The sequence below is a fragment of the Anastrepha ludens genome, chromosome 6 (assembly GCF_028408465.1).
Source record: "Anastrepha ludens isolate Willacy chromosome 6, idAnaLude1.1, whole genome shotgun sequence".
Classification (NCBI taxonomy): Eukaryota; Metazoa; Arthropoda; class Insecta; order Diptera; family Tephritidae; genus Anastrepha; species Anastrepha ludens.
In genome coordinates, this window is record NC_071502.1 from 40,711,809 (window position 1) to 40,739,681 (window position 27,873).

The 27,873-nt window shown below is 34.0% G+C and overlaps 1 protein-coding gene across 3 annotated transcripts in view; it reads right to left on the bottom strand.

The window, feature by feature from the left end:
* Window positions 1-27,873, bottom strand: part of LOC128868750 (glutaminase liver isoform, mitochondrial) — an 87,190-nt gene that overhangs the window by 13,567 nt on the left and 45,750 nt on the right. For 2 of the 3 annotated variants that reach the window (XM_054111209.1, XM_054111210.1), the window contains exon 2: window positions 26,977-27,077. In XM_054111209.1, the coding sequence (XP_053967184.1) occupies window positions 26,977-27,077 (101 nt within the window). Of the gene's footprint in view, window positions 1-2,728; window positions 3,258-26,976; window positions 27,078-27,873 lie in introns of those variants that run through there. The other variant, XM_054111211.1, reaches the window with a different exon arrangement.

Here is a 27,873-nt window from a genome sequence, read left to right on the forward strand (position 1 = left end):
GCCTATAGGGCCCTTGCATCTATACAAGACAACTATTGTCTTTCTTATTCCTCAATATTGGGCCACTATTAGCCATCTGTCAAGGAATAGAACTAAATATTTCTCCTAGTCAAAAACATTAAAAAGCACATCTACCTATTAAGACAAGCTTAGCTCTGTATACTTTTTGTTTCCTCATGAATAGGACGAGCTCCGTTTTATGAGGATTTACCGATGGTCGCAATCCGCGGCCTAATTACAATTGCATTTAGTAAATCTCATGCAGAGAATCTTAAAATTTGCCTCATGCAGGGATTCTTCAAGTAATATACGATACCTTTTCTTCAGGTAGTTGTTGTGAAAGTATTTTTACACAATCACTTCTGTGTGAGACTTGCTTCTGCGCTGTTCAAAAAAAAATAGGAGTATGAGTTACAAACTATTACAAAAAGTGTTTTATTGAACATTTTGTGTACGAAACTGAAAAGTAAGTATAAAAAACAAATTAGATAATAATGAGTAAAATTTAAGCATTTCGTTTTGCTTTTAATTTCTGTGGGTCGAGCAAAACACTGAAGAGTGTGAAATCATTAAAAATCTTCGAAAATAGATAAAACATATAGAGAAATATTAGAAATACTCGGGTGTTTTGATCAAATGATAGCGAACGCCTTGTCGTCTAAAGATGCACCCAAAAAAACGTGGACTCTAAGGCAAAACAACCAGAGAAGACGATTGACATAGTCTTCAAAAACCAGCATACAGCGCCATCTGCACAAATAAAAAAGCATTTAGATTTTAATTTAAGTGACGTAACAGTTTGTAGATGCTTGTTGGAGCACAAATTAAATGCGCAAAGCCCACGAACAGTTTATTTGTTGACAAAAACGCACGTTGAAGCACACTTCAAATTTGCCAAAGAACACGTGAATTGGCCAAAGCAAAAATGGAAATATTTTGTGGGCGGATGAAACGAATAATAGAAATAGAATCACCTATTTGCAGTAACTAAGTCTAGGCAGTATGTCCGACGTTCGCAAATTGCTGAATACAATCCCCAATATACGGGCAGGACAGGCAAACGTGGCGGTGCGAAAGTGACGATATGGTACTTGTAGTGGCGTAGGACCAATGCATTTGATAAAATAAACAAAAAAATTTGTCAGCAGGTGTATTTTGGAATTTTAGAAAATATATATTGACATACGCTGAATAGAATATGGCTTTGAAGTGGTTGTTCCAGCAAGATAACGACCCAATACTCATAGAATAAATAACATTTTTCAAGTTACTGGAGCTCAAACAGATTTCCAAACAGTCTTGCAGTGGCTACATAATTGTATTTACGTACTCGTACAATCAGATCATTTCGGCGAGCTGATTTTGACGGAATAAAGTAAATAAGTCGAAGACAGTTCCTTGTTTTGATGTATTCGATTATTTCATATTCCAGTAACCACTATTTCCAGCTATATGCTTGCATTTTGTCGGCTCAAATACATAGCGGAAACATGATTAGATACAACATTAAACTTTGTGAGCAGATTGAAAATCCAATATTTTCTAAAAATTTTTTTTTTTACTTTTTTTGGTCTATGACACTCTTGCATCAAATGAGCTTATAAGTTCAAAAATTTGCATATGCAACAATTTTTAGATGTATGTATGAGCGTATGCACCACTATTTTGTATAAAAATATAGTTCATACTACAACAAAGCCCAAATGAGAGAAAGTTTCACACTTTGTGAAAATTTTTTTAAAACTTCATCAGAGCTTAAACTTTTTAGATAGAATTTAAAAAAATTTTCTTCATATGCAGTTTTTATAGCCTTTTGAGTTTTTGTATGATATAAAAAAAGAAAGTTTCAAGTGATTGCGAAATACCGATAGTTTTGGCATTTTTGTTTTGTTTTTTTGGTCACGGTGCTAGGCTTTTTCTTTCATATAAAATAGTTCGAGTAAGTACTCTGTATGAAAAATGTTGCACAAAGTTTGAAACTTTGCGCCAGATGATTTTTGCTGTACTGTGAGACATATTGTTATAAAAGAAAACCAAAAGTTGATTTGTTTATAATTATGAAATGGGGTGTAGATATATGAAAAAACATAGATGTACGAATTAATAGTGGTTAGGTATGTACTATATTAAATATATACGTATTTAAAAACGTTTCTTTTTTTGGTTAAGCCTTGCAAGGAATATTTTGCTACTGCAATAAATGTGGTAATGTTGTGAAAATGAATGCAAGCCAAATACAAATAAGGTGAGCCGGTATCCGGTTGGCACAACAGAAAAAAATTCTAAAATTTAACTAACGATCGCTGAACGATATAACACCCATAGACACCAAATGTGAAATCCTATTCATACATTTTTAATACATAATATTCAGCTTTGTTGTGAAAAATGTAAAAAGTTCAAGGGCGCGTAAAAGTGCTTACTTGTAAAACTAGATGAAAAACGAGCTAATTCAAATTAATCTATTCATGCAAGAAATGCGATATACTCCCATTCCTATCACAATTGAGTGTTGCTCGCTGAATTTGCTCAGCTTAGCAGACAAGCGGAGGTGTTGTCAGCGGCCAAATATCATTTCACTTTTATTCAAATTCTTCTTCATTTTTGTATGAATAACCAATCAAACCCATCGATTTGCACTCTGCGTAAACATTTTTCTATTATTTTACACCCACTACACACTCCTATTCCTTCATTCTTGATTTGCTTACTTATAAGTAATTTGTACCTTATAATTGCCGATATGGTGCGTACAATGGTGCCGCGTCGGTGGTTCAGTGAAATGCCTTCAATGATTTCCTCTATAATTTGTGTGGTTTCTTGTAATTCTTGAGCTTTCTCAGCTTTCATTTCTAATTGATTTTTAGCTTCTTTCTCAGCATTTGTTTCGAATCGTTCTTGAGCCTCATGTGGTCCAGCCTCAGCCTCAGCCTTAGCCTCAGTCTCCCCCAGCTGAACTACTGTATCAACATTTTTAACATTTCTCTCTGTCTCACTATCCACTCTTTCACACACCACCTCCTCCATTGAGGACATTCCCAGTTCTTCATCACTACTACCACTGATTAAACCGCCGTTGTTTGTTTCGTATCGACACACCATGACGTATGAGTAACTTTTAATTTATATCTGCTGTAAAATTTATTTTTAAATTTTTATTTTTTTTACACACACTCAAGTTTCTTTAATATCTAGCTTTAATAATATTTAATATTTGGAATGCTTAGATTGCTTATTTGTGTGATGCCTTTTTCAGATACTTTAACTTGTGCACGGTATGGTTAGGCGCGAGCTAATGAATTGCAGGTCTGCGTTGCTAGTTAATTTATACCCGTAAAGCGGATTTATGGCAACACCTGCCTCCTTACCTGTAAAGCGTAACAGTTCACCGCAAACGTACGCGGTACCCACAAATGGACACAAATACCATCAAGCATGAAATCAGTATTACTCAGTGCCACACGAGTGTGTTAATCTTTAGTATCCCTTTTGTGCTAAATATAAACATTCAAGCTATTAACATTTTCCTTTATTGTTATTAAAAGCTGAATACATATTTATGTAGAAATTAACGTTTTCTAGTACGAGTAGTAGTGCATGTGGAAAAAGGTGCTAATTTCTAAATCATGTTGGAGCTATTAATACAATTAAATGATTAGAAAACAAAAAAAAACAAAAACTCCCTTTCTATGGGCAGTGAAAATCTACATAATATTTGCTTATAAATTTAATATCTTCGGTCTTTCAGACAATCAGACGAAAACATTTGCGATGACCAAACCGGAGTTCTAGAGCGTACAGCGCTCGTGCCACACAAATACATTTTTTTAGCATCTTAGACAGGAGTTCTCAGGAGTTTAATAGCTTCCAAATTCGCATGCAGACTGATGAAGTTTAAATCAAATATTTATACAAAATTTTATTTATGGGCATCACTAAAGAAATGTTAAACGCGGAAAATTACGGTTCAGCGGCACACTTATTGAAATCAGGTGGTCAAAAGCAAATTTGAAGGTTGCACTAAAATGGTTGCGAATTCGGTTTTTTTTTTTTGTGGTTTTGTTACCCAAATAACTTTAGAAACTCTTGCTTAAGCACTTGCTCTACATATTTACTTGTATGCATTTATTTGATGAAATTTTAACTGCGTGCCGTTTCTGTTACCTTTGGATCGGCGCCTTTATCGTTTGCATTTATGCCTAGAAAATAACTCCTAGTTGCCTCGAGACATTTTCTATGAGACGATTTTTAATACAAAAACTTCAGTGAAACAAACAGCGCCGTTTGGGTGGTATTTTTATACCGCTGTTTATCTTTTTTTTAATATATTTTATACATGTCGTATTTATACCAAAAATTATTTTAATTGTTTTACACCATTTTACTCGAACTGGTTATGTTATTATTTTCATATAAAGAACTTGAAAAGCGCACATTTTGTTTGTTTTAATGCCACGCCTTAAGGTTTGGATCGAGGGTGTCTATCAGCACATGTATGTACATAAGGGTGCCTTACTAAAAGAGAAATTATAAAGTTTATTATATTTTAAAACTCTCACAAAAATATTTCGGAAAATATTACTATACAATTTTTCAACTTTTTTATAAAAACTTTTAGTCTTGAACTCTTCTATCACCTGAGACGGTCTTGTGGTAAAAATATTTTTAAGAACTAGTTTTATTCATAAAAAAATAATCGTAAATACCTCCATTTTCATGTCGGTCTAGTCCACGTAAGTCTTAATATTTATCTCAAATATTTTGACAAAAGTTTTAAAATATAAAAACTTGTATAATTCCGATGGAAAAACATTACCAAATTTCTTTGTGAGAAGAGTGATTTGTCTAAATATAATATTTGCATTTTGAATTACCCAAGTACAATTGTGTGCAAAATAAAGCAGTGCGACATACGCGTATTGCAAAATTTTAACGATTATTGCACGTAATTAACTGGTATAGTAACGCCACCATAAACACCTTTCACAATTTCAACGGTCCGCGTGCATTTTCACAGGAAAACTTTAATATGTATTTTCGCTTTTTCTCGCTGACTTCCATCGATAATATCCCGCAATTCACAACTGAATAGAACAAATAAAAAGCAGCAACCGATTTTTTAGTGCGGAATGTCACCTTGGAAATATGCATAAACTTTAAATTGAGATATGTCGATCACTACAGCCATCTACCTAGAAAATAATGTCTTTCCTTTTCGCCAACCTAATATTAATAATTTATTTTATTTATTAAATTTTTGACGTGATAACGTCTTATAATTCGATTTAGCCGGCTGCCCGCACGAAAAAATGTGTCGTTACCTTGCTCATTCGTCGTTACCTTGTTCATTTGTCGTTACCTTGCTCATGGTGTCACCTTGCATGAACTGCAAGCGAGAACGCGGAACGAACGACAAAGAGCACAATGGGCTCTCGCGTTCGGCAACGTTCGACATCTGGCTCTTTCCTACTTGAGTGAGCATATATGCATGTATATGCGCATTTGTATATAAATTCACATACTTGTATTTGCATATGCCTTCTTGCTGTGTGCATGGTAATGAACCATTTCTCTGTTGAGAATAGGACGATGATAGAAAAAGTAGGAAATGAAAGGGAGTGTTTCGAGTGTAAACTGTCTTGAAAAAGGCAAATCGATGATTTTGCCTCTTAGTGTTGTTGACTTATTAACGTCTGATGCACAATCGAAATTGAAGATATCTTTCATGAATTTGATAAATGTTTCGTCATTTTTCACGTTTGTGTAAATGTAACTTGATCAATTCCATTGCGATTCCGTTTACCTCCTCCTCTATATCCATACAAAATATCTATCAAACAAATAAAATTAAAATTTTGTTATGAAAATCGCAACCATTACATCAGTATTTTCTTATGACGTTGTCACGTTAAACTATCGTCAGTAAACCAACTTTATTGACAACCTCTTTTAACAAAGATATAGTTTACACTACAATAAAAACCACAAGGCTTGATATTTAAAACTTAGCGCAAATTAAATTATATTTAAAAATATTCAAACTTTTTAATCAGGATTTTTAGAAAAATTTCGGGCAGAAAGTTTGTAGCGCACTGAATTTTGGAATGATATTATGTCACTTTGAAGTAACTCAAAATTTTCGTTGATTTTTGATTATTTTCTAAGGACAAAATGCACAAGACCGAGAGCAAAGACTAAAGTAATTAAAAAAAGGATTTGTGTACTAGACCGGGTCTGTCGCCATATAAAAATAAAATTGAAGTAAAGTTAAAGCGTTATAACTTTTTTGTTAATGCATTAAGCAAAAGAGTTTAAAAGCAAACTTTTAATGAATTTTAATACGCTTGAGCTTGATGCAACAAAAAATTAATTCTAGGGGTGTACAACTCTTCCTAACTGGCTAACTATATGAAAACGACTTTGGCGCTCATAAGAGCATAAGAACGAAATATAGAACTCCTCAAGCCTAGAATAATAGCATACTGTTTTCGAAAATCAGGTAACAAATAACTAGGATTTAATAAAAAAAGCTATTTCAACGCTTTTTAGAAGGACCAAACAACATTTTTTTTTTTGTGATACTGAAATCCTCTCAGCATAAGCTTTAAATATAAAGGTCGAATTTGCAGCTATTTTCGACCTAGCCTATTTCGTATTTCGTATGCCAAATTTTCACCGAAAATGCGAAAGATATCCGCACTTCAGCACGAGTTTCATTCCAGCATGTGCGGCATAACGATATTTGAACCAAACGTCGTAAAACTCAGCATTGAATATGAAAACTTTGCTAAGGAAAAGTTTCGAATCGAGTTTGTAGAGACTCGAAATATATCTGTATCAAACTAACTATTTCTATTCACCAGTAGCAGAAAAATTCTGAACTTCAACATAGCTCCTTTAAATGGTTAGCCTTTATCTACATATATCCTCCAGCGCCGAATGAATAACGGTCACACGGGTATCTAAGTTTAACTTAGAGATGAATTAAGAAGTACTGCGTAAAAGGAGCTTGTAACAGATAGCTCTATTCTACTTAGATTAGTGTCGGAAAGACATGCAGTTCGCGTTTGGTAATGACGAGCTGAATGTACAAATCGGCAGTATACTCGATTATTTCTTACGGTTCTTGTTGAGGCAAAAATCTGTGAGATCAACTACGAATATATGTGTCTCCAAACTGATGAACAGGTTGCAGCGGCGAAGACAGTCAGACCATGCTTAACATGCGCTTTGTAACGTCATCTGTAATCTGTCGTCTAGCATCTGCCATCAATAGATCTGTTTATCAAAGAAACTACTATCGGAGAACACTGACGCTAAGGATACTAAGATTTTGGAAGGAACCAAAAGTGCCAATTTTTCGGAGAAATCATTACGGTGTAAATTTATATGTGTTCAAAATAATAGAAGCGCGACGAACTAATAAGTTTTAACTATTATTTTCTTGTATATCGTTTTTTATGTTTTTAAATGTATTATTTAAGTATTTGTGCTCTGCAGCAAAAGCCATGTAGTCAAAAGTTCCAAACTTTATACAAATTTCACAAAAATTTAACAAATTTCAAAATAAAAATAAATAAATCAAAATTACAAAATAAAAAAAAAATAAATCAAAATTTCAAAAAAAAAATGTTAATGTTTTTTAGAAAAGGTCTGAATACGCAGTTTTATGCCTTATTGAAATTTAGTGGTGCATGTTTCAACTGCCACAAAATTCTATTTGATTTATGACAATTTTTTTCGCTGTGGCATTGAGCTTTTTCTTCCATATATTTAAAAGACTTCCAAATATGTGGAAGAAATATTATATATGGAACAAAATTCTCAACATCTTATGAAAAACAAATTGTCAAAAATCAACGCGATTTTTATGCGAACTTACACTTTCTCATATTATTATTAAATGGGCTATTAAATTGTTTACCCAAAATTCTACTAAAATTTCTGCATAAAAAGTCGCAAATTTTATGGCAACTTTTTTAAAGTTTCTTAAATTTTTGTAAATTTCGTACAAAGTTTAGAGTTTTGAGTTATATATGGTTTCTAATGTAGAACTATATTTGTATGAGACAAAAATAAAATAAAAATGGACACAAAAAAAGACTCAAAAAAAATTCAAACTTGATAATTCTTCACGCTCCTATTATTATGAACACAGGTGTGTGTATGTCTGTACATATTTCATGAAATTTCTGTGACATTGCCGAACTACATACGTAAGCAAAAAGGGGCACGTATTTCAAAGGTAATTTAGCAATGAAACCGCAACAATATATCATTCATAGATTACGAATTTCATACTTATCTAAATATGGACGTTATATGAAAAAAATAGGCGCAGCCAGTACGTTTATAGATGAAGCGATAAAAGTAAATCTCATGACTAGCCTGACTCATCACTTTTATCTAATCACTGCCACGGGGTAATAATAAAAAATCAAAGTGAAAACCAGCCACTGTATAAGTTCTTGAACAATAAAAGTGAGTGAGCTGCTTAACGGTAATTTATGATTGGCGGGAGGTAATCAAGCAGACTGCGCACGCAAATTAATTTGTGTTATCTTTTAAAGCTAACGTGGGAGAGGAGAAACAACAAACTAAAACCACTGGAAAAATTATTGTTTTTTTTATTTAAAAATTTCTTTCGGTTCTTCTGCTAAAGCAGACCTACGCGAAAATTCAAAAATATTTACATATCAAATAAGAAAATTTCAGCTGCTCCAATAGAGTGCAGATGCTTCCACCTATATATTGTAGTATAACATTTAAGTAAATTTCCATTGCGTCACAGTACTGATATTGCACTACAATTTTTGAAAGGTTGCAAATCGTGGAGTAACATATTTTTTTAGCAGTTGTCTGTGATGAAATTATTTAATATTGATATTTTTGCGTTTATTGTCAGCAGTCCAGCTTCGGGCGTTACAAAATTAAGTTTCCAAGGGACAATTTTTCTTTTGCAATCCATTTAGTGAAGAAGCTGTGTTAGAGAATTGCATTAGTAGCAACACTCACAAGAACTCGTAACCAAATATTAATAATAAAAAAATAATTAAAAAGAACATAAATATTTCTACTTTCTTTGCTGCTAGGATGGGAAAATTTTAAAAAAATTATTTTGGAGCAATAAAAGGCTATAATGGAAATGCCTCAAAATAGCGAAGGGAATCGCCAATTTTTAAAATAAAACGCATATCTCTATTCGGAAAGTTCTGCGGGTGTACAAGAACCAATCGCGCACAAATTCCATGAAATAAACGGGCAGGCCACGCACAAGTTGTGGCTAAAATTAAAATGTCCCAAGTGCAAATGCTTTAATTTCAATGTCTTAAATTCGTGTCTAATTTCAAAGTGAAAGACATGAAGCCCTTTCAACACCAACTATTCACAAAAGGTTATGCAAAGTGGCGCGGAATTATTCATCCAATTTAGTTTTTCAATAACTGACTTACTAAATAAAAAAACATGATTTTGAGTGATGGAATATCAATATTTAGCGCTACTTGAGGAGCCAGACAGGCACTTCAGCCATTTCAATTACCGAGAGTGATGGAAGTCTTTATTTTGACCTGTACGCGCTCCGTTACACACTCCATTGCAAAAATTCCGAATCTTCTAAAAAGGTGATTAATTTTGCGCCACCTCGTATGAAGCTGCCAACAATATGGGCGAGTCGCAAGGAGAATCCTTTACGTTGGCAAGCTCAATATGAAAAAATATGAAAGGAGATTTGGAGATTCACCTAAATCGTGCATAGAAATGAATTCTGAAAAGACAAAAAATATTTCGGAAAAGATGAATCTACAATGAGTTGAAATATACCCTTGACAATCACTGCCTTATAAATGCACTCCACTAAATCCACATTTAAGGTGACTGAAAATGGTAACATGCTTTGAAGATGATTTGCCCATTGGACCAGGGCTTTTAGTAGTGCGAAAAAAGTGAATGCCAAATTTAACTTAAATTTTCTTAAAAATTTTACATTAGCTGAAGGAAGAAGCTATTTGGCAGCAATTTGATACTAAAGGGTGTTTTTTTTTAGAGGTTAGGTTTTCAAGTTGGCACTACTTTTTTCGTAGATGGTCTTTTTGACAGCTGTCACTTGATTTATGCTCAGTTTGGTTTGCCATTTCATAATGAATAGACTTACACGCCTGAACAACGTTTGCAAATCGTGCAAATTTATTACGGAAATAATGGTTCGGTTCGCGCGACGCATCGCGCGCTGCGTCCAATATTCGGTCGACATAATCGTCCATCAGAGTCACTAATTCGATTAACCATGGATCGGTTTCGCACCACGTTTGCTCTAGTGGATAATACGCATCCTCAGAGACGTCGTACAGTGCGCACCGAAGAAGCTATTGCTGCTGTGGAGCAGAGTATCGAAGAAGACCCGAATGAGTCCATCCGCCATCGCGCGCAGCAATTGGAGATGTGCCCATCCACTTTATGGAAAATTTTGCGGAAGGATCTTGGTTTGCGGGCTTACAAAATCCAACTCCTGCAAGAATTGAAGCCGAACCACCATCAAGCGCGTCGCACGTTCGGTGAATGGGCCCAAAACGAGATGGCCACCGATCCCGATTTTCACAAGAAAATTTTGTTCAGCGATGAAGCTCACTTTTGGTTGAATGGGTATGTCAATAAGCAAAATTGTCGCATTTGGAGTGAACATAATCCACAAGCCATTGCTGAGACGCCGTTACATCCTCAAAAAGTCACTGTTTGGTGTGCTCTATGGGCAGAGGGAATCATTGGTCCATATTTCTTTAAAAATGAAGCCGGCCATAATGTTACAGTCAATGGAGAGCGCTATAGAGCCATGATTAATGACTTTTTCGTGCCTGAATTGGACGATGTTGATGTGGACGACCTTTGGTTCCAACAAGACGGCGCTACATGCCATACAGCCAACGCTACAATCGATTTATTGAAGGAAACTTTTGGTGAGCGCATTATCTCGCGCCGTGGACCTGTGGACCCTGGCGTGGCCTCCAAGATCGTGCGATATAACACCGCTGGACTATTTCTTGTGGGGCTATGTGAAGTCGCTTGTCTACGCAGATAAGCCCGAGACGATTGACGTCTTGGAAGAGAATATTCGGCGCGTTATTGCTGACATACGGCCCCAATTGCTGCAAAAAGTGGTCGAAAATTGGGCCTCTCGGCTGGAATTTATTCGAGCCAGCCGCGGCGGCCACTTGCCCGAAATCATTTTTAAAACATAATGGCAAACCCTTATCTTTATAATAAAGCTAAATTCTTGGCCATAACATTAAATTATATACGTTTTATTTCATCTTGAAAACCTAACCTCTAAAAAAAACACCCTTTACAACAGGATAACGATCTAAGCAGGAAAAAAATTTACGAAATAGGAAAAAAAAATATTAGCATTTTGAATTGGCTACCTCGATGCCCGGACCTATGCTCTATTAGTGAGACTAGCAACAATATTGTAATATTGCAACAAACACAACAAAACAGCGGGAAAATGAAAAAATTCATTCAAGAAACAAGAAACGAAATGCCTTGAGATAAAAACGTAAAGCTTGTCGCATTCGTTCACGGCTGTTACTGCGACTACGAGTATTACTGTTAGTCGAAAGTCACCTAAAAAGGTCACAAAAGCTTTTTAGGTGTCTTTCGATTTTATGTAAAAGCCTTAACAATATACTCGTAATTACATTAAGTTTATTTTTTCTTATTTTAGAAAATAAATTTTAAAACCTAATTGATTAATTTGTATAATTAATAATAATTTCTTCACTTTCTTCCGTACAAAGTCATTCGACAACTTTTTTATATGGAAAAAATTGGTAAGCCGTTGTATGTAAGAAAAGGCCTCGCGAAAAAAAATTCTCAAAAATCAACTCTGTTTTGTTCACAATTACAACTTGCACTTTATTATATTAAAATTTAATAGACTTTAAAACTGCATGTCAAGATATATTCTAAAAATTCTAATTAGAAAGTTCGAAATTTTGATGGAAATTTGCAGACACAAGAGAGTCAGAGAGAGTGACTTGATTTTTAAGAATTTTTTTTTTCGCGTGATTTCACGCCTTTTATTCAATACAAAGTACAAAACGAAGTAAATAAAAATAAATTAAATAAATAAATAAAAAACTAAAATAAATAAATAAAAATAAATTGAAATTAAATAAAATAAAACAAAGTCAAATAAAAATTTAAATTGAATAAAATAAAGCAAAGTAATATAAAAAAAAATAATATATAATAAATAAAATTATTCTTAGTAGGTGAGTAATAAGAATTGTTTTTATTTCCCGTGCAAAATTTTGTATGGGCACAAAATGGGTTAATGGCATTGTCGAAATATTATTTAGAATGAATTTTTTTTAAATTACTTTCGACATTCAAAATTGGGCATAAAGGGTCATTAAATTTAAAAATTTACTTTTATCTACGAAATGTATTTGTTTGGTCTTTATTCTCTTCATTTATAAGTATTTTCCATTGAAATTAATATAGAATTTCATTTAAAAACAAAATTTACCAAAAATTCTGATTTTAGTGTACAAATACGAAACCGTTAATTTTCACAAAATTTGAAGCTTTATTGTAGTCAAATGATTTCAAATTTATTTTTGCAAATATTGTCCATTACTCGACACGATCTTTCCACAAATTTCTGGTAGCTCGATGATTCCATATCAATAAAAAACTTTTCGTCTTCTGTAGTGATTTATGTATCGAATAATTTTTTGACTCCACCAAAAGAACGCAAGCGCTGCTCAGCCAGACTCTACTCTATCGATCGAAGCAGGTGGTAGTTGGAAACAAAAATGTTTGAGATATACGACAATTGGAGTAAGAATTCAGATTTCTGTATTGGCAGATGGTGAGGCTGCCATGATTACAGGTATTTGGATTGTCATAGTGCGATAGAGTTTGGATTCACTTGGCATGACACACCATTTGCAGGAATTAAGACAGTAACTCTGTCTGACTATCTCTCTCCTCCTTTCACATTGAAATCACCAATTTTGCAGGTTTGTTGCAGTTGATGTGACTCAGCCTCAAATTATTTGCCAATGTTAGCATCGATACGATCGATTTGAAAAAGATTTATATTAATTTCCAAAAATGACAAAAAAAAACTTCTTCACAAAAAACAACAAATCTCAAACAAGGTGGCGCAAAATTAATCACCCTATAGGAAAATTTATAATTTTCGCTAGTGACGTCGTAGTTCAATCATATTTCACACTTGCGAACTAGACACCTGCACTATTCACATAGACAAGCAATGAAGTCCAAAATAAAGATAAAGATTTGCATTAATTTTGCGTCATACGAATAAGTTTGCTGCTGGTGCTTCGCTGGAGCAGTTTTTTTGCAGTGAGTTCCTACTGGTGAATTTGAATTTGAATACAACTTGAAAAGTTGTGGAAATCCTACTATGAAATTTTAGAGTTTGCTGAGTCTTAGGTAATAATGACAGAATAAGAAAGAAGTCTGCGAGAGCACGTTTTCCAAAAATGACAAAAAAAAATTTCACAAAAATTCCGAACAAAAAAAAATTGTTTTTCCAAAACACATTTTTAAACATTATATGTTATTCTAAAACACTAAAACAAAAACAAATGGTTATAAAAATATTAAGATGAACTGAAAATACTTCATTTTGAAATACTTGATACTAAATTTTCGACGTTGAATAAGTCTCAACATTTTTCTAAACAACATGTTTTATTCTTAAAAATTAAAAAAAATATTTATAAAAGTAGTGAAATGAATCCAAAATATACCACTTTGAAAGATTTGATACCAAATTTTTAACGTTGAATACATCTCAAAATAATTAAGTTTTTCTAAAAATACTATCAATTCATCTTTTATTATACTCAAGCCTACAAATACACCAATTTTCAGAAAATTCCCCGGCAACGTTCAAAATACTTGGATCACTTGACTCACTAAAGCGCTCACATGACTCAATATTTTTACACTCATGTGCATATGTACCTCACGTATGTCGTATTTTTCAATTCCCTCGCACCTTACCTCAAGTACTTGGACACGATTTTGACGAAAGTAGTCTTTTGCTGTTGTGCACAAATGCCTTGCACCAATTCACGCAGCACAGCCTCATCGTTGTGGTCGAATAGTACACCATTTTGCTCCTTTCCACTTTTTTCCTTATCCATTTTTTCACTTTGCATTCTTTCTACTTCGATGAACTTGTCATACTCGTCTAAATTTTTAAGATTCTCACATGATTCTGTGCGTGAATCAATATAATTGCGGTGCATATCACGTCCCGACTCGGATATCTCATCGATTAGGTTTAAGAAATTCATTTTTTTACAAAAATACAGAAATTTTAAATTATTATTATTTTATTGCGATTCTTTGTCCCTTTGTGCACCACACTGCTTTTCTTTCGCTAAACCACTGAGATCTTTCGTATGGAATCTCTGTTTGAAAGCTTAAGTTCAAAATGCTTTGAAATTTAATTTTATAGGCGTTGAAACTGGCATGTGCCAGGTATTTTGTTATTTTATTTCTTATCTTTTTTATAAAATGTGTTAATTGGTATTAACACACTTCCATTCACAGCGACTCAAAAATATTTAATGTGGCCGAAATTTGTTTGTTGTTGAGATATGTAAATTTTGCATTAAGAAGCTTTCCACTCCACTCAAATTTGGTTGGGGTAGCTTCTTTCACTCAACTGGCGATTTTATTTGCATTGTATTAGCTTTTATTAACACAGATTTGCCAAAATCATGTTAAAAGTGTAGGTATTTAAACGTGAATAGAAGATGACTGTTTTTATTCGATATTTTTATAAAGAAAACAGAAGATCAGCAACAGGTTGCCACACGTATGCCAGAGCGTGTGTCTGTGCACGTTTGCAATGCGCAGAGTTCAGCAAGTAATGATTTGAATCGCATGATTTGCCACTTTATGTGATTCTTACTGTTTTAGGGCAGAAAATGCAGTGCCTTGCATGACAGGGGCCAATAAATGTACGTAGATTTCGTTATGTATTTCATTTAGAATTCTGCATCCCGTAGGTAGCGACGAACAACCTGTTCTACAAGCATAAATGTGCATACTCGTACATACATATAGATTTGTTATTTTTTTGTTCTGTCTGACGAGAGTTAGTTTCACATTGATTTTGTGCAACATTATGTGACTCTCATACGGGTGTGTGAAGATATGATGCTTAAAATTGAAAGCCATAGACGAATATGTTCAATTTAAATGAAATACAAAACTACAAAGGGAAGAAAACATAGATAAGGAAATTGCTTTGTTTCTTGAGTGGTCGCTGTTTTAGTTGTGCTATACTTTCTTAGCATGGGCACGGCAGCGGAAGTAGTAAAGAAGTTACTGCATAACGGCTAAAGCCAACGTGAGAACAATGATAAAGCAGCTTCATCGCATAACAACTCATAGTGAAGAATGATCGAGTAAGAATACAATATTGTGCAGTTTGAAATGGGAGATATGGCGCACATTGTAATTTTCCCATGATAGAAAGAATAATGATATGGCTCCTATCGTGGTACCGTTACTTTCCTCTCAACGAATTTGACAATAAGTTACGTCATATTAGCACAATTAGTGACCGGTATGGCCAGATTATCATTTTCGTAACTTGATTTAATATTTGTTTTTTGTTATTTAGTCTCAGAGTTTTTGTTCTTTCTTCATGAAATTTTTGTAATCTGTTCTAATTAAAATGTAGTGTTTATAATTTTGTAAAATATAAATTCTTTCGAAATCAGTTCAATAATTCTCTCAGTTTTATTTAGCTTTACTTCTTTTAACATCTGGTCACATTGCGATTGCGGTTATTCTTGATGTTCTTCTCCTTCCATCAGTCAAATCTGTCTTTCGCTACTGCAGTGTTGCCTAGCTTTGGACATAAAAACGCACTAAAATGCCCATTTAAAGAAAATAAAATACCAAACTTTTATTCAATTACTTAAAGAACTTTGTATGCGTGACAAATTGTCTTTAAAATGTGCGTTTTTTTTTAAATAAATGTGTTATGGTTATGTACAATTTAATTTATGAGTTTTTGCTAAGAAAACAACTGTTTTGCTTTACTTGAGGTTATGTAAAAATGACGTTATGGTTTCCTTAGTTTTTTCTTGTATTTTTTTTTGCTTATTTTTACTATGAACACACCTCTTGATGCCCTATGTCTCACTAAGGATTAAGGACTGGAAGAAACGATTGCACCTCTATGATTTTAATTCGCATTCAGTAAATTCAAACGCTTTTTAAAATGTGTAAAAAGGTTTTCAATGTTAAAAAGAGTTGAGAGAAGAAGATTTAATATTCTGGCATAACCTTAAATTTAAATTAAATGTACACTTTCAAAATATCAAATTTTATAAGAATCAACAAATTTGCATTAGCTCTAAAATCTTCTCAGAGTGACCTTCTTTGAACTTCTTTTGTTTAATAATACAGTTTTTTTTTAACTTACAGTTTCGGTAGCCTTAAATTAAAAAAAACACAAACTTAAAAGCTTTCGCATTTTGGGTATAAAAAAGCACTAAATTTATTGTGAGAAGCAAATGGTTGGCAACACTGCTGAACTCAGCTAATGTGACGTCTTGTTTCTATCATTCTTGTAATTTTCTCGTGACGTATTGCAGATGAGGTACGTGAAAGAAAAAAGGAGAAAGTGCCAAAATAGCAGAGATTTGCAAACAAAGCTAAAAAGTTGATTAACGTCATTAGGGTTAGATTAACGTCATAAAGAAAGATAGGAAAAAGAAGAAAAACAAAATTTTGTAACATAAAAAGATCAACAAATAGCGTAAATGGGGACAGCTCAACACCTGATTATTTTAAATTCACTGAGCTCCTACTAGCGGTTCCCAGGGCATATTCAACAAGATAGAAGTGATTTCGGCATTTCTCTCTTTTAAACAGTGACTGAAATGTCAATTCTTAACCCTTTACAATTCGTTACTTTAATTTAATGAATTCATTTTCAAATAGTGAGCTGTGTGACAGATTTTTAATTTGAAGTAAATCAAATAATAACAACAACAACCATAGCATTAATAGTACTAATAACAATAATATTTTGTGTACAAGGATGTCACATTTCTGATCTTGGTGGCTAAGCGTCATCTCACATTTTCGTTGCAAAATTTTCAAATGAGAATTGCTTATTACCATCCTTTTATATACGAGTATATATATAATTTGTGGAACAACATCAAGACGCGCACCACAATTATATATATATAATTGGCGCATACACCCTTTTTGGAGTGTTTGGCCGAGCTCCTCCTCCTATTAGTAGCGTGATGATGTTGTTCTACCACGTTTACAATCGTACAATCCAGCACCCCTCTCTGCTATTCTCTCACTCTTTTGTTCCCCTCCTTTATTCCTCTCATCACAGTATCACAAGTGACGGACTTGAATTCTCGTCCAGGTGGACGCTCTCACGGCAACCATTTGACCTAAGCTAACAGGCTTTCCTTGTATGTACTTTAAATAAAACAAGGTATAAAACACATATTGGGGATTACTTCAAACGTATTCTCAAATTTGCGGTGTGGGTTGCTCTCAATGGAGCGACTCTACAGTTTCATGTCACCTTCGAACAGCAGATGGTTTCTAATAAAAAATTTCTTTATTGCAGAAATGCAATCAGCGGCTTAGCGCCACAAGGAACAGGACATGATGGTTGAGCTCTTACTAATTAGTACATATACACGTGTGTATGTATAGCGATATTTCACATTAAACAATTGATACTGCAAATACTTTTTTTAGTGAGAAATTTCTATATTTCAATATATGCAAATGGCTTTAGTAATCATATTACATAAAAACTAGTATATGTATATGTATGTGAGAGTATAATTATATGTAAAACAATAATATATTTGCAAAATATTTGAATTTGAAATGATAATAGAATAAATACATATGAATTTTGTACTGATTATCCAAATCTTGCAAGCAAAACATGTTTTTACAACTCACTCGAAATTTCATCCTAATTGCTTTGTTGTTCGTTATTCGCAAAAACAACAAACAAATGCATTGCCTTCGCATCATGCCATACAAAATTCTCTACCGTTTCGACTAAAAACAATTTAATTGCTGTTATTATATAAATAAGTATACTAAATAGTTATATATGTATGTGTGTTTGTGTGTACGTATTTTTAATTCGAGATCGGCTCAAAAGAAATGACTTTGATTAAAAACAAAGTCGCCCCTCTTTATCTCTAACGTTTGCATTTGCACATCACGTACCTATTCAATTATACTAAAGCTAAGTTTTTTTAAATAATAATTAATTGTTCTAATATTAATGACAATTTTATTTCAAATTAAATTTGATGCATTTTTTTTCTTATTACTTATTATTAGTTCACAATCAAAAAAACCAAGAACCAAAAAATCGAAATGTTTTGTCTGTTATGTACACTATGAGAGATTGCTAAATAACGGTTAAGGCTTAAAAAAAACAAGGCAGATCATAAAAATTGTTTAATATCTGGAGAATGCGTTAACCACTCACAATCTCAATGTATATAAATTTACTACCTTTCTTTTATGCCTCATTTTTGTCTAAAATACAACGTTTTTTTAAATATTTACAAAGTAATAAACAAAATAAAATATGAACAAATATGAAAATTTCCGATTTGTATTCTAAGAAATATGTATACGGTATATACCTATGAAATGAGATTTTTTTTTCAATTTTAAACGTTTATTAACAAAAAATGGTTACAAATTTAATCTTCAAAATAATAGCCGTCGCTAGCGACACATTTTTCCCATCTCTCAGGCAATTTGTGGATGCCGCGCCAAAAAAATTGGCCGTCTTTGGCCGCAAACCAGTCATCGAGCCATTTTTTGGCTTCTTCGTGAGAATTGAAGCGCTGCTCGGAAAGTGCGTGGCCCATCGATGCAAACAAATGATAATCGGAAAGCGCCAAGTCTGGAGAGTAAACCGCATGCACCAGCGGTTCCCAGTCGTACGTCTCCACCAATTCCCGGGTCGCTCTTTTTCGATGTTGCGGTGCCTTGTCACATTGTCAGTTCATGCGGCACCCATCTTCCGACTTTTAAAACCATGCCCATGTCTTTCAAACGTTTGGAAATGGTTTTTTGGGTAACTCCCAGCTGCTCTGCCATCATTTCTTGCGTTTGACTATCATCTTCATCCAATAATGCTTTCAATTCGGCGTCCTCAAACTTTTTCGGTGGCCGGTCACGGTCCTCGTTCTCCACGCTAAAATCACCACTTCGAAATTTTTCAAACCACCTGAAGCACTGTGCTCTACTTAGATCATGTCCACCATAAGCATTTGATGAGCTTGAAAAAAGTTTTTCTTCAATTGAGAAGATCAACAATGTCCGCAAATCGTAGTTTGAAGGCACGAAATTCGACATTTTTAAGAGCGACAAAAATGCATTGTTGTATGAAACGTAACAAACAATGAACTGAATATTGTTGACAGATGACAGACGAAAAAACCAGATATTTGGGAAGGTTTAAAAATACTCCTAGCGATATCCATGGACTAATAACTGAAAGTCTCATTTCATAGGTATATACCTTACATATAAGAACACGGTTTTCAATTTTTTTTTTTTATTCGTGTTCTTTACTTTCATTTGAATGCTCGAACTTAGCGACTAATTTTACAGACAAATTCGATGGTGTAGTTCTTGGGTATCTAATAGCTACATATGTGAAGCAAATGTGACAACCAATTTCACCACTAATAATACGGAAATTATGTTTTCGAATTAAATGATGTATATTTTTGTGTAATTACATTAGTTTACAGCCAAAACAAACCCATCAAATTTCGATAAAAAATCGTTGAGTTCAATTTTTCACATTCGTTTTTGTCTTTTATGTACTTTTGCGATATCTCATGCCATGTAACGGTTATAGAAAAATGGTAGATCGTACAATTCTTTAATATCTGGGAGCTATCCTTCAAATATCTGAATGACTTTAGAAAATCTAACATTGCAGACGATAAGCAAAAATATCTACAGGCAAATCAATTTTATATAAACGCACGTGAAAAAGCAAAGAAAGAATATTACTAAAAAATTGAAAAACGAATCAACAAAACTGCAAATGCAAAAGAATGGTGGACTTTAGCGAAGGATATAAGAGGAAAGTCATTTCAAATTGGTACAAATATTACTGCGAACGATTTTAAATACTATTTTCAAAGCCTACTAAAGCAACCGCAATTAACAAAAGACATTTATTACGCAGCTGCTCTATGAAACGATGAATATCTCGATAAGGATATAACTTTTATGGAAGTTGAAAAAACCATGGAAAATGCTAAAATAAATAAAGCGCCAGGAGAAGATGGAATACCTTATGAACTACTAAAGTTTGCTTCGCCAGAATTTCAGTTGGAGTTAACAACATAATTTTTGAGACCCGAAGAATCGATGAAACTTTTGAAAAAACAATAATTTTCCCAATTTAAAATAAAAAGGGAGATGTAAATGCAGCCAGTAACTATCGGGGAATATCTTTTATGAATTCTATCACAAAGGTGTTAATGGGATTGATTAACTCAAGACTTGCAAATTGGGTAGAAAAAACAACGTGCTCACAGAATTCCAAGCCGGCTTTAGAAGAAACTATTCAGCTGTAGATAACATTTATAATCTTGCGCCTTTTGTACATCTAAAGTTTTATGAAAATCAAAAAGTTTGCGCATATTTTGTTGATGTCAAGGCGGCGTTCGACAGGGTGCCGAGGAGACCCTGATTGATTTATAAACTTCGACAGATGGGAATATCTAGTAAAATAACGAAACACATAGAAAATATTTACGAGAATACTAGATCTGTGGTTTGGACGGGAAAAGAAGTATCCGACTATTTTGAAACCTGCACTGGTGTCAAACAAGGATGTCTGTTGTCGCCATTATTGTTCCCTTTATACCTAAATGATTTTTACGACTATTTAGAAGGTGGACTATAACCTGGAGAAATACTGCGCTGAATGATTTATAGAAGTAAACCCAAATAAATCGGAGAGAGGCGGACGACATTCCCAGGCAGAAAAATGGTGGTACCAAGGTGAAGAAATTAAATTGGTGGCAGAATATAAATATCTTGGTGTCATTCTCACACCCAAAATGGCATTCGGCAAGCAACTAGAAGCCAGAAAAAGCTAGTATTACTTGTATATGGAACGATTTTTTAGCGAAGCCATTCATTTCATTAAAATCAAAATGGAAGTTGTTCCAAGCGGTATGCAGAGCGATACAAACCTACGCCGCTCAAGTTTGGTGATATGCCTTATTCGATGAGGTAAATAAACTTCAACGTTACTTCATTAAAAGAAACCTCAAACTACCCGAGTTCACTCCAAATTATGCAATAACTTTAAAAACTAATTTAGAAGATAGCCACATGTATTCTTTAGAACTACACATGAAGTATATCTGGAAAACTATTTATAAATATAATTGCAACAGACTCCCACACAAACTAACACAAGGCATCTTAAGTAAAAATGTGTTTTGGCTTAAGCATCTGAACGCCATGGGAATGGAGTTCGGTCTGAAGTTTGAAGAAAACATCACCGCTACAGACTGGCAAGACCACTGTGTGCAACTTCTTATCAAATAAAAATAAAAGATATCAACATGGCAAGGCAAAAAGCACAGACAAGCGCGGCGCGAATTTATAAATATTTAGACTACTCAAAAGGGGAATCAAATATTAAAGAAGATATGCGGCTAGCTGATATTACGACAATTTTCAAAGCAAGATGTTGTTTACTGAAACTAAATGCCACTAGGTATGAAAATGCTCAGAAAATATGCACCCTCTGCAATTTAAACGAGGAAGAAGATATGAAGCACTTCTTAGGAAGATGTCCGGTACTGAAGGAGATCAGAAGAAAATACCTAAACGCAGCGAAGCTAAAAGAAGCAGAAGTAATAGATATACTTAATGGCCTTAATTGGAAAATACTCACTTGATTATACTCAGCCTTACGCTATAGAAATTTTCTTATTTCAGAGTTTAATTTTTTATTAATTTTTGAGCTGTGACAGACAACATTGTTATTGCCACAAATTTATTATTTCTTTCTTTATGTATTTATATATTTAAACGAATTATTGAAATATTGGGTAGTCGAAAAAGTCTTTTCGTATTTTGTCAATAGATGCCGTTGGAGTCATCTATCTCCAGTGCTACCAGTCACATTGTGTCATATCATATGGTGTTTCAAGCTTCATTTAACCGAAAAAAAATTAAATTCGGAGAAGTTGAAAAAAAGTGATAGCTGGACCGAATTTACATCTGCGATTCTTTGCTGAAACGAAATGAAATCGAACCATTTCTGAAGCGAATGGTAACAGGAGACGAAAAGTGGATCAAATACTACAATAATGTGCGAAAAAGATCATGGTGAAGCTCAACAAGTGGTCGCAAAGCCAGGATTGACGCCTCGAAAGGTTATGCTGTGTGTTTGGTGCGATTGGAAAAGAATAATCCACTATGAGCTGCTCCAGCCTGCTCGAACGATTGATTCTACACTTTACTGTCAACAACTGATGAGATGGAAGCAAGCAAACGAAAAAAACGGCCAGAACTGATCAGACGCAGGGCGTCATCTTTCATCAGGACAACGCTATGCCACACACATCTTTAATGACTCGGCAAAAACTGGTAGAGTTTGGCTGGGATGTTTTGATGCATCCACCATATAGCCCTGGCCTTGCACCATCGGACTACCATTTGTTTCGGTCAATGCAGAACTCCCGTAATGGAGTAAAGTTGGCTTCAAGAGAAGCCTGTGAAAATTACTTGTCGCAGTTTTTCGCCGAGAAACCACAAAAGTTTTACACTGATGGAATAATATCTCTAGAAGAAAAATGGCAAAAGGTGGTCGACCAAAATGGTACATATTTGGTTTAATAAAGTTCATTATAAATATAAAAAAAAATGAGTTGAAGTTTGATTACAAATACGAAAAGACTTTTTCGACTACCCAATATAAGATGAAATATTTATATATTAAATAAATAAATAAATACTACTAAAAAAAAATATATCTGGAAAATGCGTCGATCAGAGGACTGCATTTCTGTTGAGATACCGCTCCTTTGTTGGAATCTGAATGTATGTCCATACATATGTATGGCTATGTGTGTAGCATTTCTTACCAGAATCTATGTATAGTATATTAATCTGCCTGACAATAAGCGGTCCACAATTCACAATCATTAGAAACTATTTTTATGACCCGTTAAATTTCGCACAGAGCAGTTAAGCTAATTTTTGTTTTTAACAAATTAACATATCTGCGAATCGTGCACTCAGTGACACCGCAAAAATATGTATTTGCTTTGGGTGGAGTGATTCATATGCATTTGTATGTGTGTATGGCGAAAACATGTGGTTGCCATAAATATAGAGTAACATTTTCTCAAGTCGCCATGCTATAATTCGCGTGGCTATTTTTAAGCATAGTTTGTTTGTTTAGCTAAATATAACAATAAATCTCGACTCAGTTTAATTTTAGCGCAAAAGTGTATTTTTAAATATTGTTTGCCTATTCAGATGCACGACATCGCAAAATTTAGCTTTGGTCCGCTAAATTTATGTATGTATAAATAAATATGAATCGTCTGCTTTAGATAATGCGAATATATGATATACATATACATACAAATATATTGTATATGTTTGTATGTATGTATGTATGTGGAATATCAGTTGAGTCAGTGAGCGTATTTTAATATAAAAATTTAGATACTTGGAAAACATCATTTTCGTTGACATCTATTGTCTGATTGATTGCCAACTTTGTTCATCAATCAAATTGTGTGTGCTGCTCAATGCAACCAATCAAAATTCAAAATCGCATTGGCTATTATTTGCGCATTTAATGCATTAAAGAGTGTACGAGTATAAGTGTTTACTTAAAGCTAAAATATATCAATAAAAATTGGTAAATGTTGCCTCATTGAAACTGTCACTACAGCTTGTAGCATTGACAGACGGCGGCGTTAATTGGAATTACCGGCGCAGTTAATACTGATTAAAATTGTAAAGTGGCAGCGGCTGTTACGCGGATTAATGAAGAGCAGATTTGTTTATTTATTTTAAAGAAATCTTAAAGTGCATTTTTGGAAAATTCCTCTAAACCGCTTAAATTATGAGAATTATTTCAAGTTGACATGTCGTCTAGGTCCATATGGTTCAATATGGGCCATAAGAAATTGGAAGGGCCACCACGTCTACCGAAAAATGGGCGCAATGCGCGCAACGTTTGCGTTAATGAACACTCATTTTGATAATAAAGTTTTATCATTTGAACGTGCTGTTCAATCGTGTAACTCGCCATGATGATTTGGCATAAACAACTGAATAATAAACAAAAGATTTGACAGATGTCACCAAAACAAAATGGCTGCCACAGGGCGCCAAAATCGACCCGCGCCAATTGAAAAACCCTTTATTAAAACTACACAATGAGTCAACTTTGCAGCAATTTTCTGTTTCAGTTCCGCTCGATACTTGACCTAACTACTATTGATTCGTCTCCTATGATTTTTTTTCATATACACTCTGTTGCAAAATTATAAACAAAATTATAAAAATATGGTTCAATTTTTTTCAAAATTTTATCACAACCTTCAACTCTTTGCCAGAATTTTTCTATGTACGCACTTTTATAGCTGATTCAATTCTAGTATAACAAAGTAAAAGTTTCAAGTGACTACAAATTACCCTTAATTTTTGACAATTTTTCTCGCTGAGGTGTGATGTCGTTTCTTCCATGCAAAGTAAGAGAGTCGTTTGAAAAGTCCGTGCAAAAATAAAAACTACTTAATTGTTTGCGGTAAACCTTTTATTTTTTATTTTTCGACATAGTCGCCTTTTAGGGTTATACGCTTTGTCCAACCTTATTATAGTTTGTTGATCCCTTCCGAGTAATAGGATTTGTCGAAGTCTGAAAAATAACCATTCGTTTCTGCAATCACCTCTTCGTTTGCGTAAAATCTTTTTCCCGCCAGCCATTTCTTCACATTGGGGAACAAATAGTAGGCTGAGGGAACGAAGGAGCCAAGTCTGGAGAATAGTGGGGGTGTGAAACGAGTTGGAACCCCAACTTCTCTTAATTTTGTGATCACCACTACTGAGGGGTAAGCCGGTGCGTTCTTGTGATGAAAAAGAAAATCCTTGGACTTGATGTGACTGATCTTATCGACTGGTCTCTCAAAATTACTGGCGTAACGTTATTTATATAATCCCGCTCGTTTCTGCCAAGAATCTAAGCAAATCTGAGGTATCTCGATTTGCATCACACAAAGTAGAATTTTCATAGCTCCGGTTGCGTTTAATAAGTATGCAACTGGTTGGTTTCTAATTCCAAAGAGGTATGGATATGCCCTTAGAAAGTTGGTTATTTCTTATGAGGCACGCATTTTTGGGTCTAGCAGATGAAAGGGACTTAGATTTATAAATCTTCGCGAGCAATTATTATTTCTCTCTATTAAAAGTGCCTCATGGATGTTTAAAAAAAAAAACATCAGAACTGCATTAACATTAATAAGGAGCTATTTACGTTGGGCCTGCCCTAATCATAAAAATTCGTACGCCTACAATTTCTTCTCAAGTTCACCACGTAGCAAAATTATAAGTGCATAATACTAGTCCTACAGCAAATATCAAGTAACGCAAAGTTCCATACTTTGCCCATAATTTTCCAAGCAGAGTACAGCTTGAACTGGTTTATATGGAAGAAAAAGCCCTAGAGCATCAACGAAAAAAAATTGTCAAAAATCTACGGTATTTTGTAGTCACTTGCAACTTTCACTTTATTGCACTAAAATTCTATGTTCCAAAAACTTGCAAACTCAGAAAAATTCCGAAAATTCTGGTTAAGAAGTTGAAAGTTTTGATAATATTATTTAAAAAAAAATTATAGATATTGTACTAAGTTTGGAACTCTGCGTTATATGGGTTCTGTAGTAGTATGAATTATATTTTTATCACAAAACGATGAATATGCGATGAAATATGCGTGAGCAGGTATCGCAGACGTACGAATTATAAATCAACTTCGGCACCTTATTAGTGTTGTTGTAGCAGCATAAACATTCGCTATGCATGTACAGGAAACGCAGCGACAGTCCTTGGCCGGGTATACGTCCGGGTTGTTCCGTTAACATAGAACCGACTGTCGTGGTATCGACCTTAATATCGTCGTCAGTTATGCTGAAAAAATTGGTACAGTTTTGAAGTGACCGATCGGAGTTGGTTAGGGCTAGTCGGATATTTATTAAAATCTTTGAGTTAGAATATAAATATTCGTTTTCATTCGGTTTTCGTTTATCTACAGGCCAGACTTAGAGCTAATATGAGCTTAAATTACCACAGATAGTTAAATAAAGAAATTAAAAAAAAAGAGCTGAGAAATTCATAAAATTCTTTCTTTGACACCGAAAAGTCAAGCGGAATAGAGCTCGAGTTCTCACTGAATTCTCTTACAGCGCGGAAATTAGTGCACAAATATTAATTAAAGAGAATTATTATATTATAAAACCCTATAAAAAATGTCCATAAAAATCCCAGCCAAACAAATTAAAAGTGTTTAGCATTTAATGTTTTTTATACATTTCATATCAATTAATTAAATCACACGCGCCCAATTAGCGATAAAAACGAGACTGGCTTAGCTCTCTAATAATCAGACAAAAAATAAAAAAAAATTCGTCTAAAGTTTTTTTTTTCCTTAGTTGCAAAAGCGGCAAAAAAGTCTTCATTATCAGCCCAAAAGCAGCTCTGACTGATTAAAATATGTATTAAGTTAAGCTAACAGTATTAATAAAAAACTCATTACTTTTCCAAACCCATCACCGACATAAGAAGCAATATGAAGCACTATGTGTATGTACGTATTAGTATTAGCATTGTATGTATATTTACCGGATGCCGTCATCTCTGCCGGGTGTGTGATTGGTGTCGTAAAAGGACAATTTCCGATTGGCAAACACTAGATTCAGCAATGGTGCGGCCCGCAAGCTCCTCTGCAATGATGACAAGAGAAATAATTAAAGAAGAAAATAATAAATGCAATTTGATGCATAAATACATACAATGTGAAGTATAAAGTGTCAAAGGCAGCTAAAACGTCGGGCTAGCAAATGTGTGTAGGAGTGTATATATGTAAGTATGCGTGGGATGTACCTAATAAAAACTAACGCTGGAGGAAATTTTCTAATGTTTTTCTTTAGTTTTCTTTTTTCTTATTTTTTTTCTTTTCTTATTTTCTTTACTTCACCCTACTTTGTCAAGTCTGTAATTTGCAAAATGAGCAAAAACTATAGAGACGCACCTCCGTCTGAACCGATTAGTATAATTAGCGGAGAGGTTAAATGTCAAATGGGTCGCGTGAAAGCTTTGTAATATGAGACAAATGCATTTCTTAAGTAAATTTGAGCATTTTGTCGCGACAAAGTACACAGAATGAACCTGACAAGACCAACACAAACAAACAAAATCACATAGTAATGAATGGTTGGTTCAGGGGGACTTACAGTAAAAAACTTGCAAAATTGAATACAAGTTGTATGGAATAAAACAAGGGTAGCAAAGCAACTGGTCCTGACGGAATTCCTGCAGAAATTGTAAAACTAATTGACAAAAAACGTTTACAGCTACTTCTACGCATTTTTAATCACATTTATGATACCGAGCAGCTTCCACAGGATTGGCTAAAATCTGTCTTCAGTACATTGCCAAAAAAATTCAACGCAAAGAAGTGCGAGGAATATAGGTATAGGTGCTCACTGAAGGCATGAAAGAGCAAACAGTTCTTCAAAT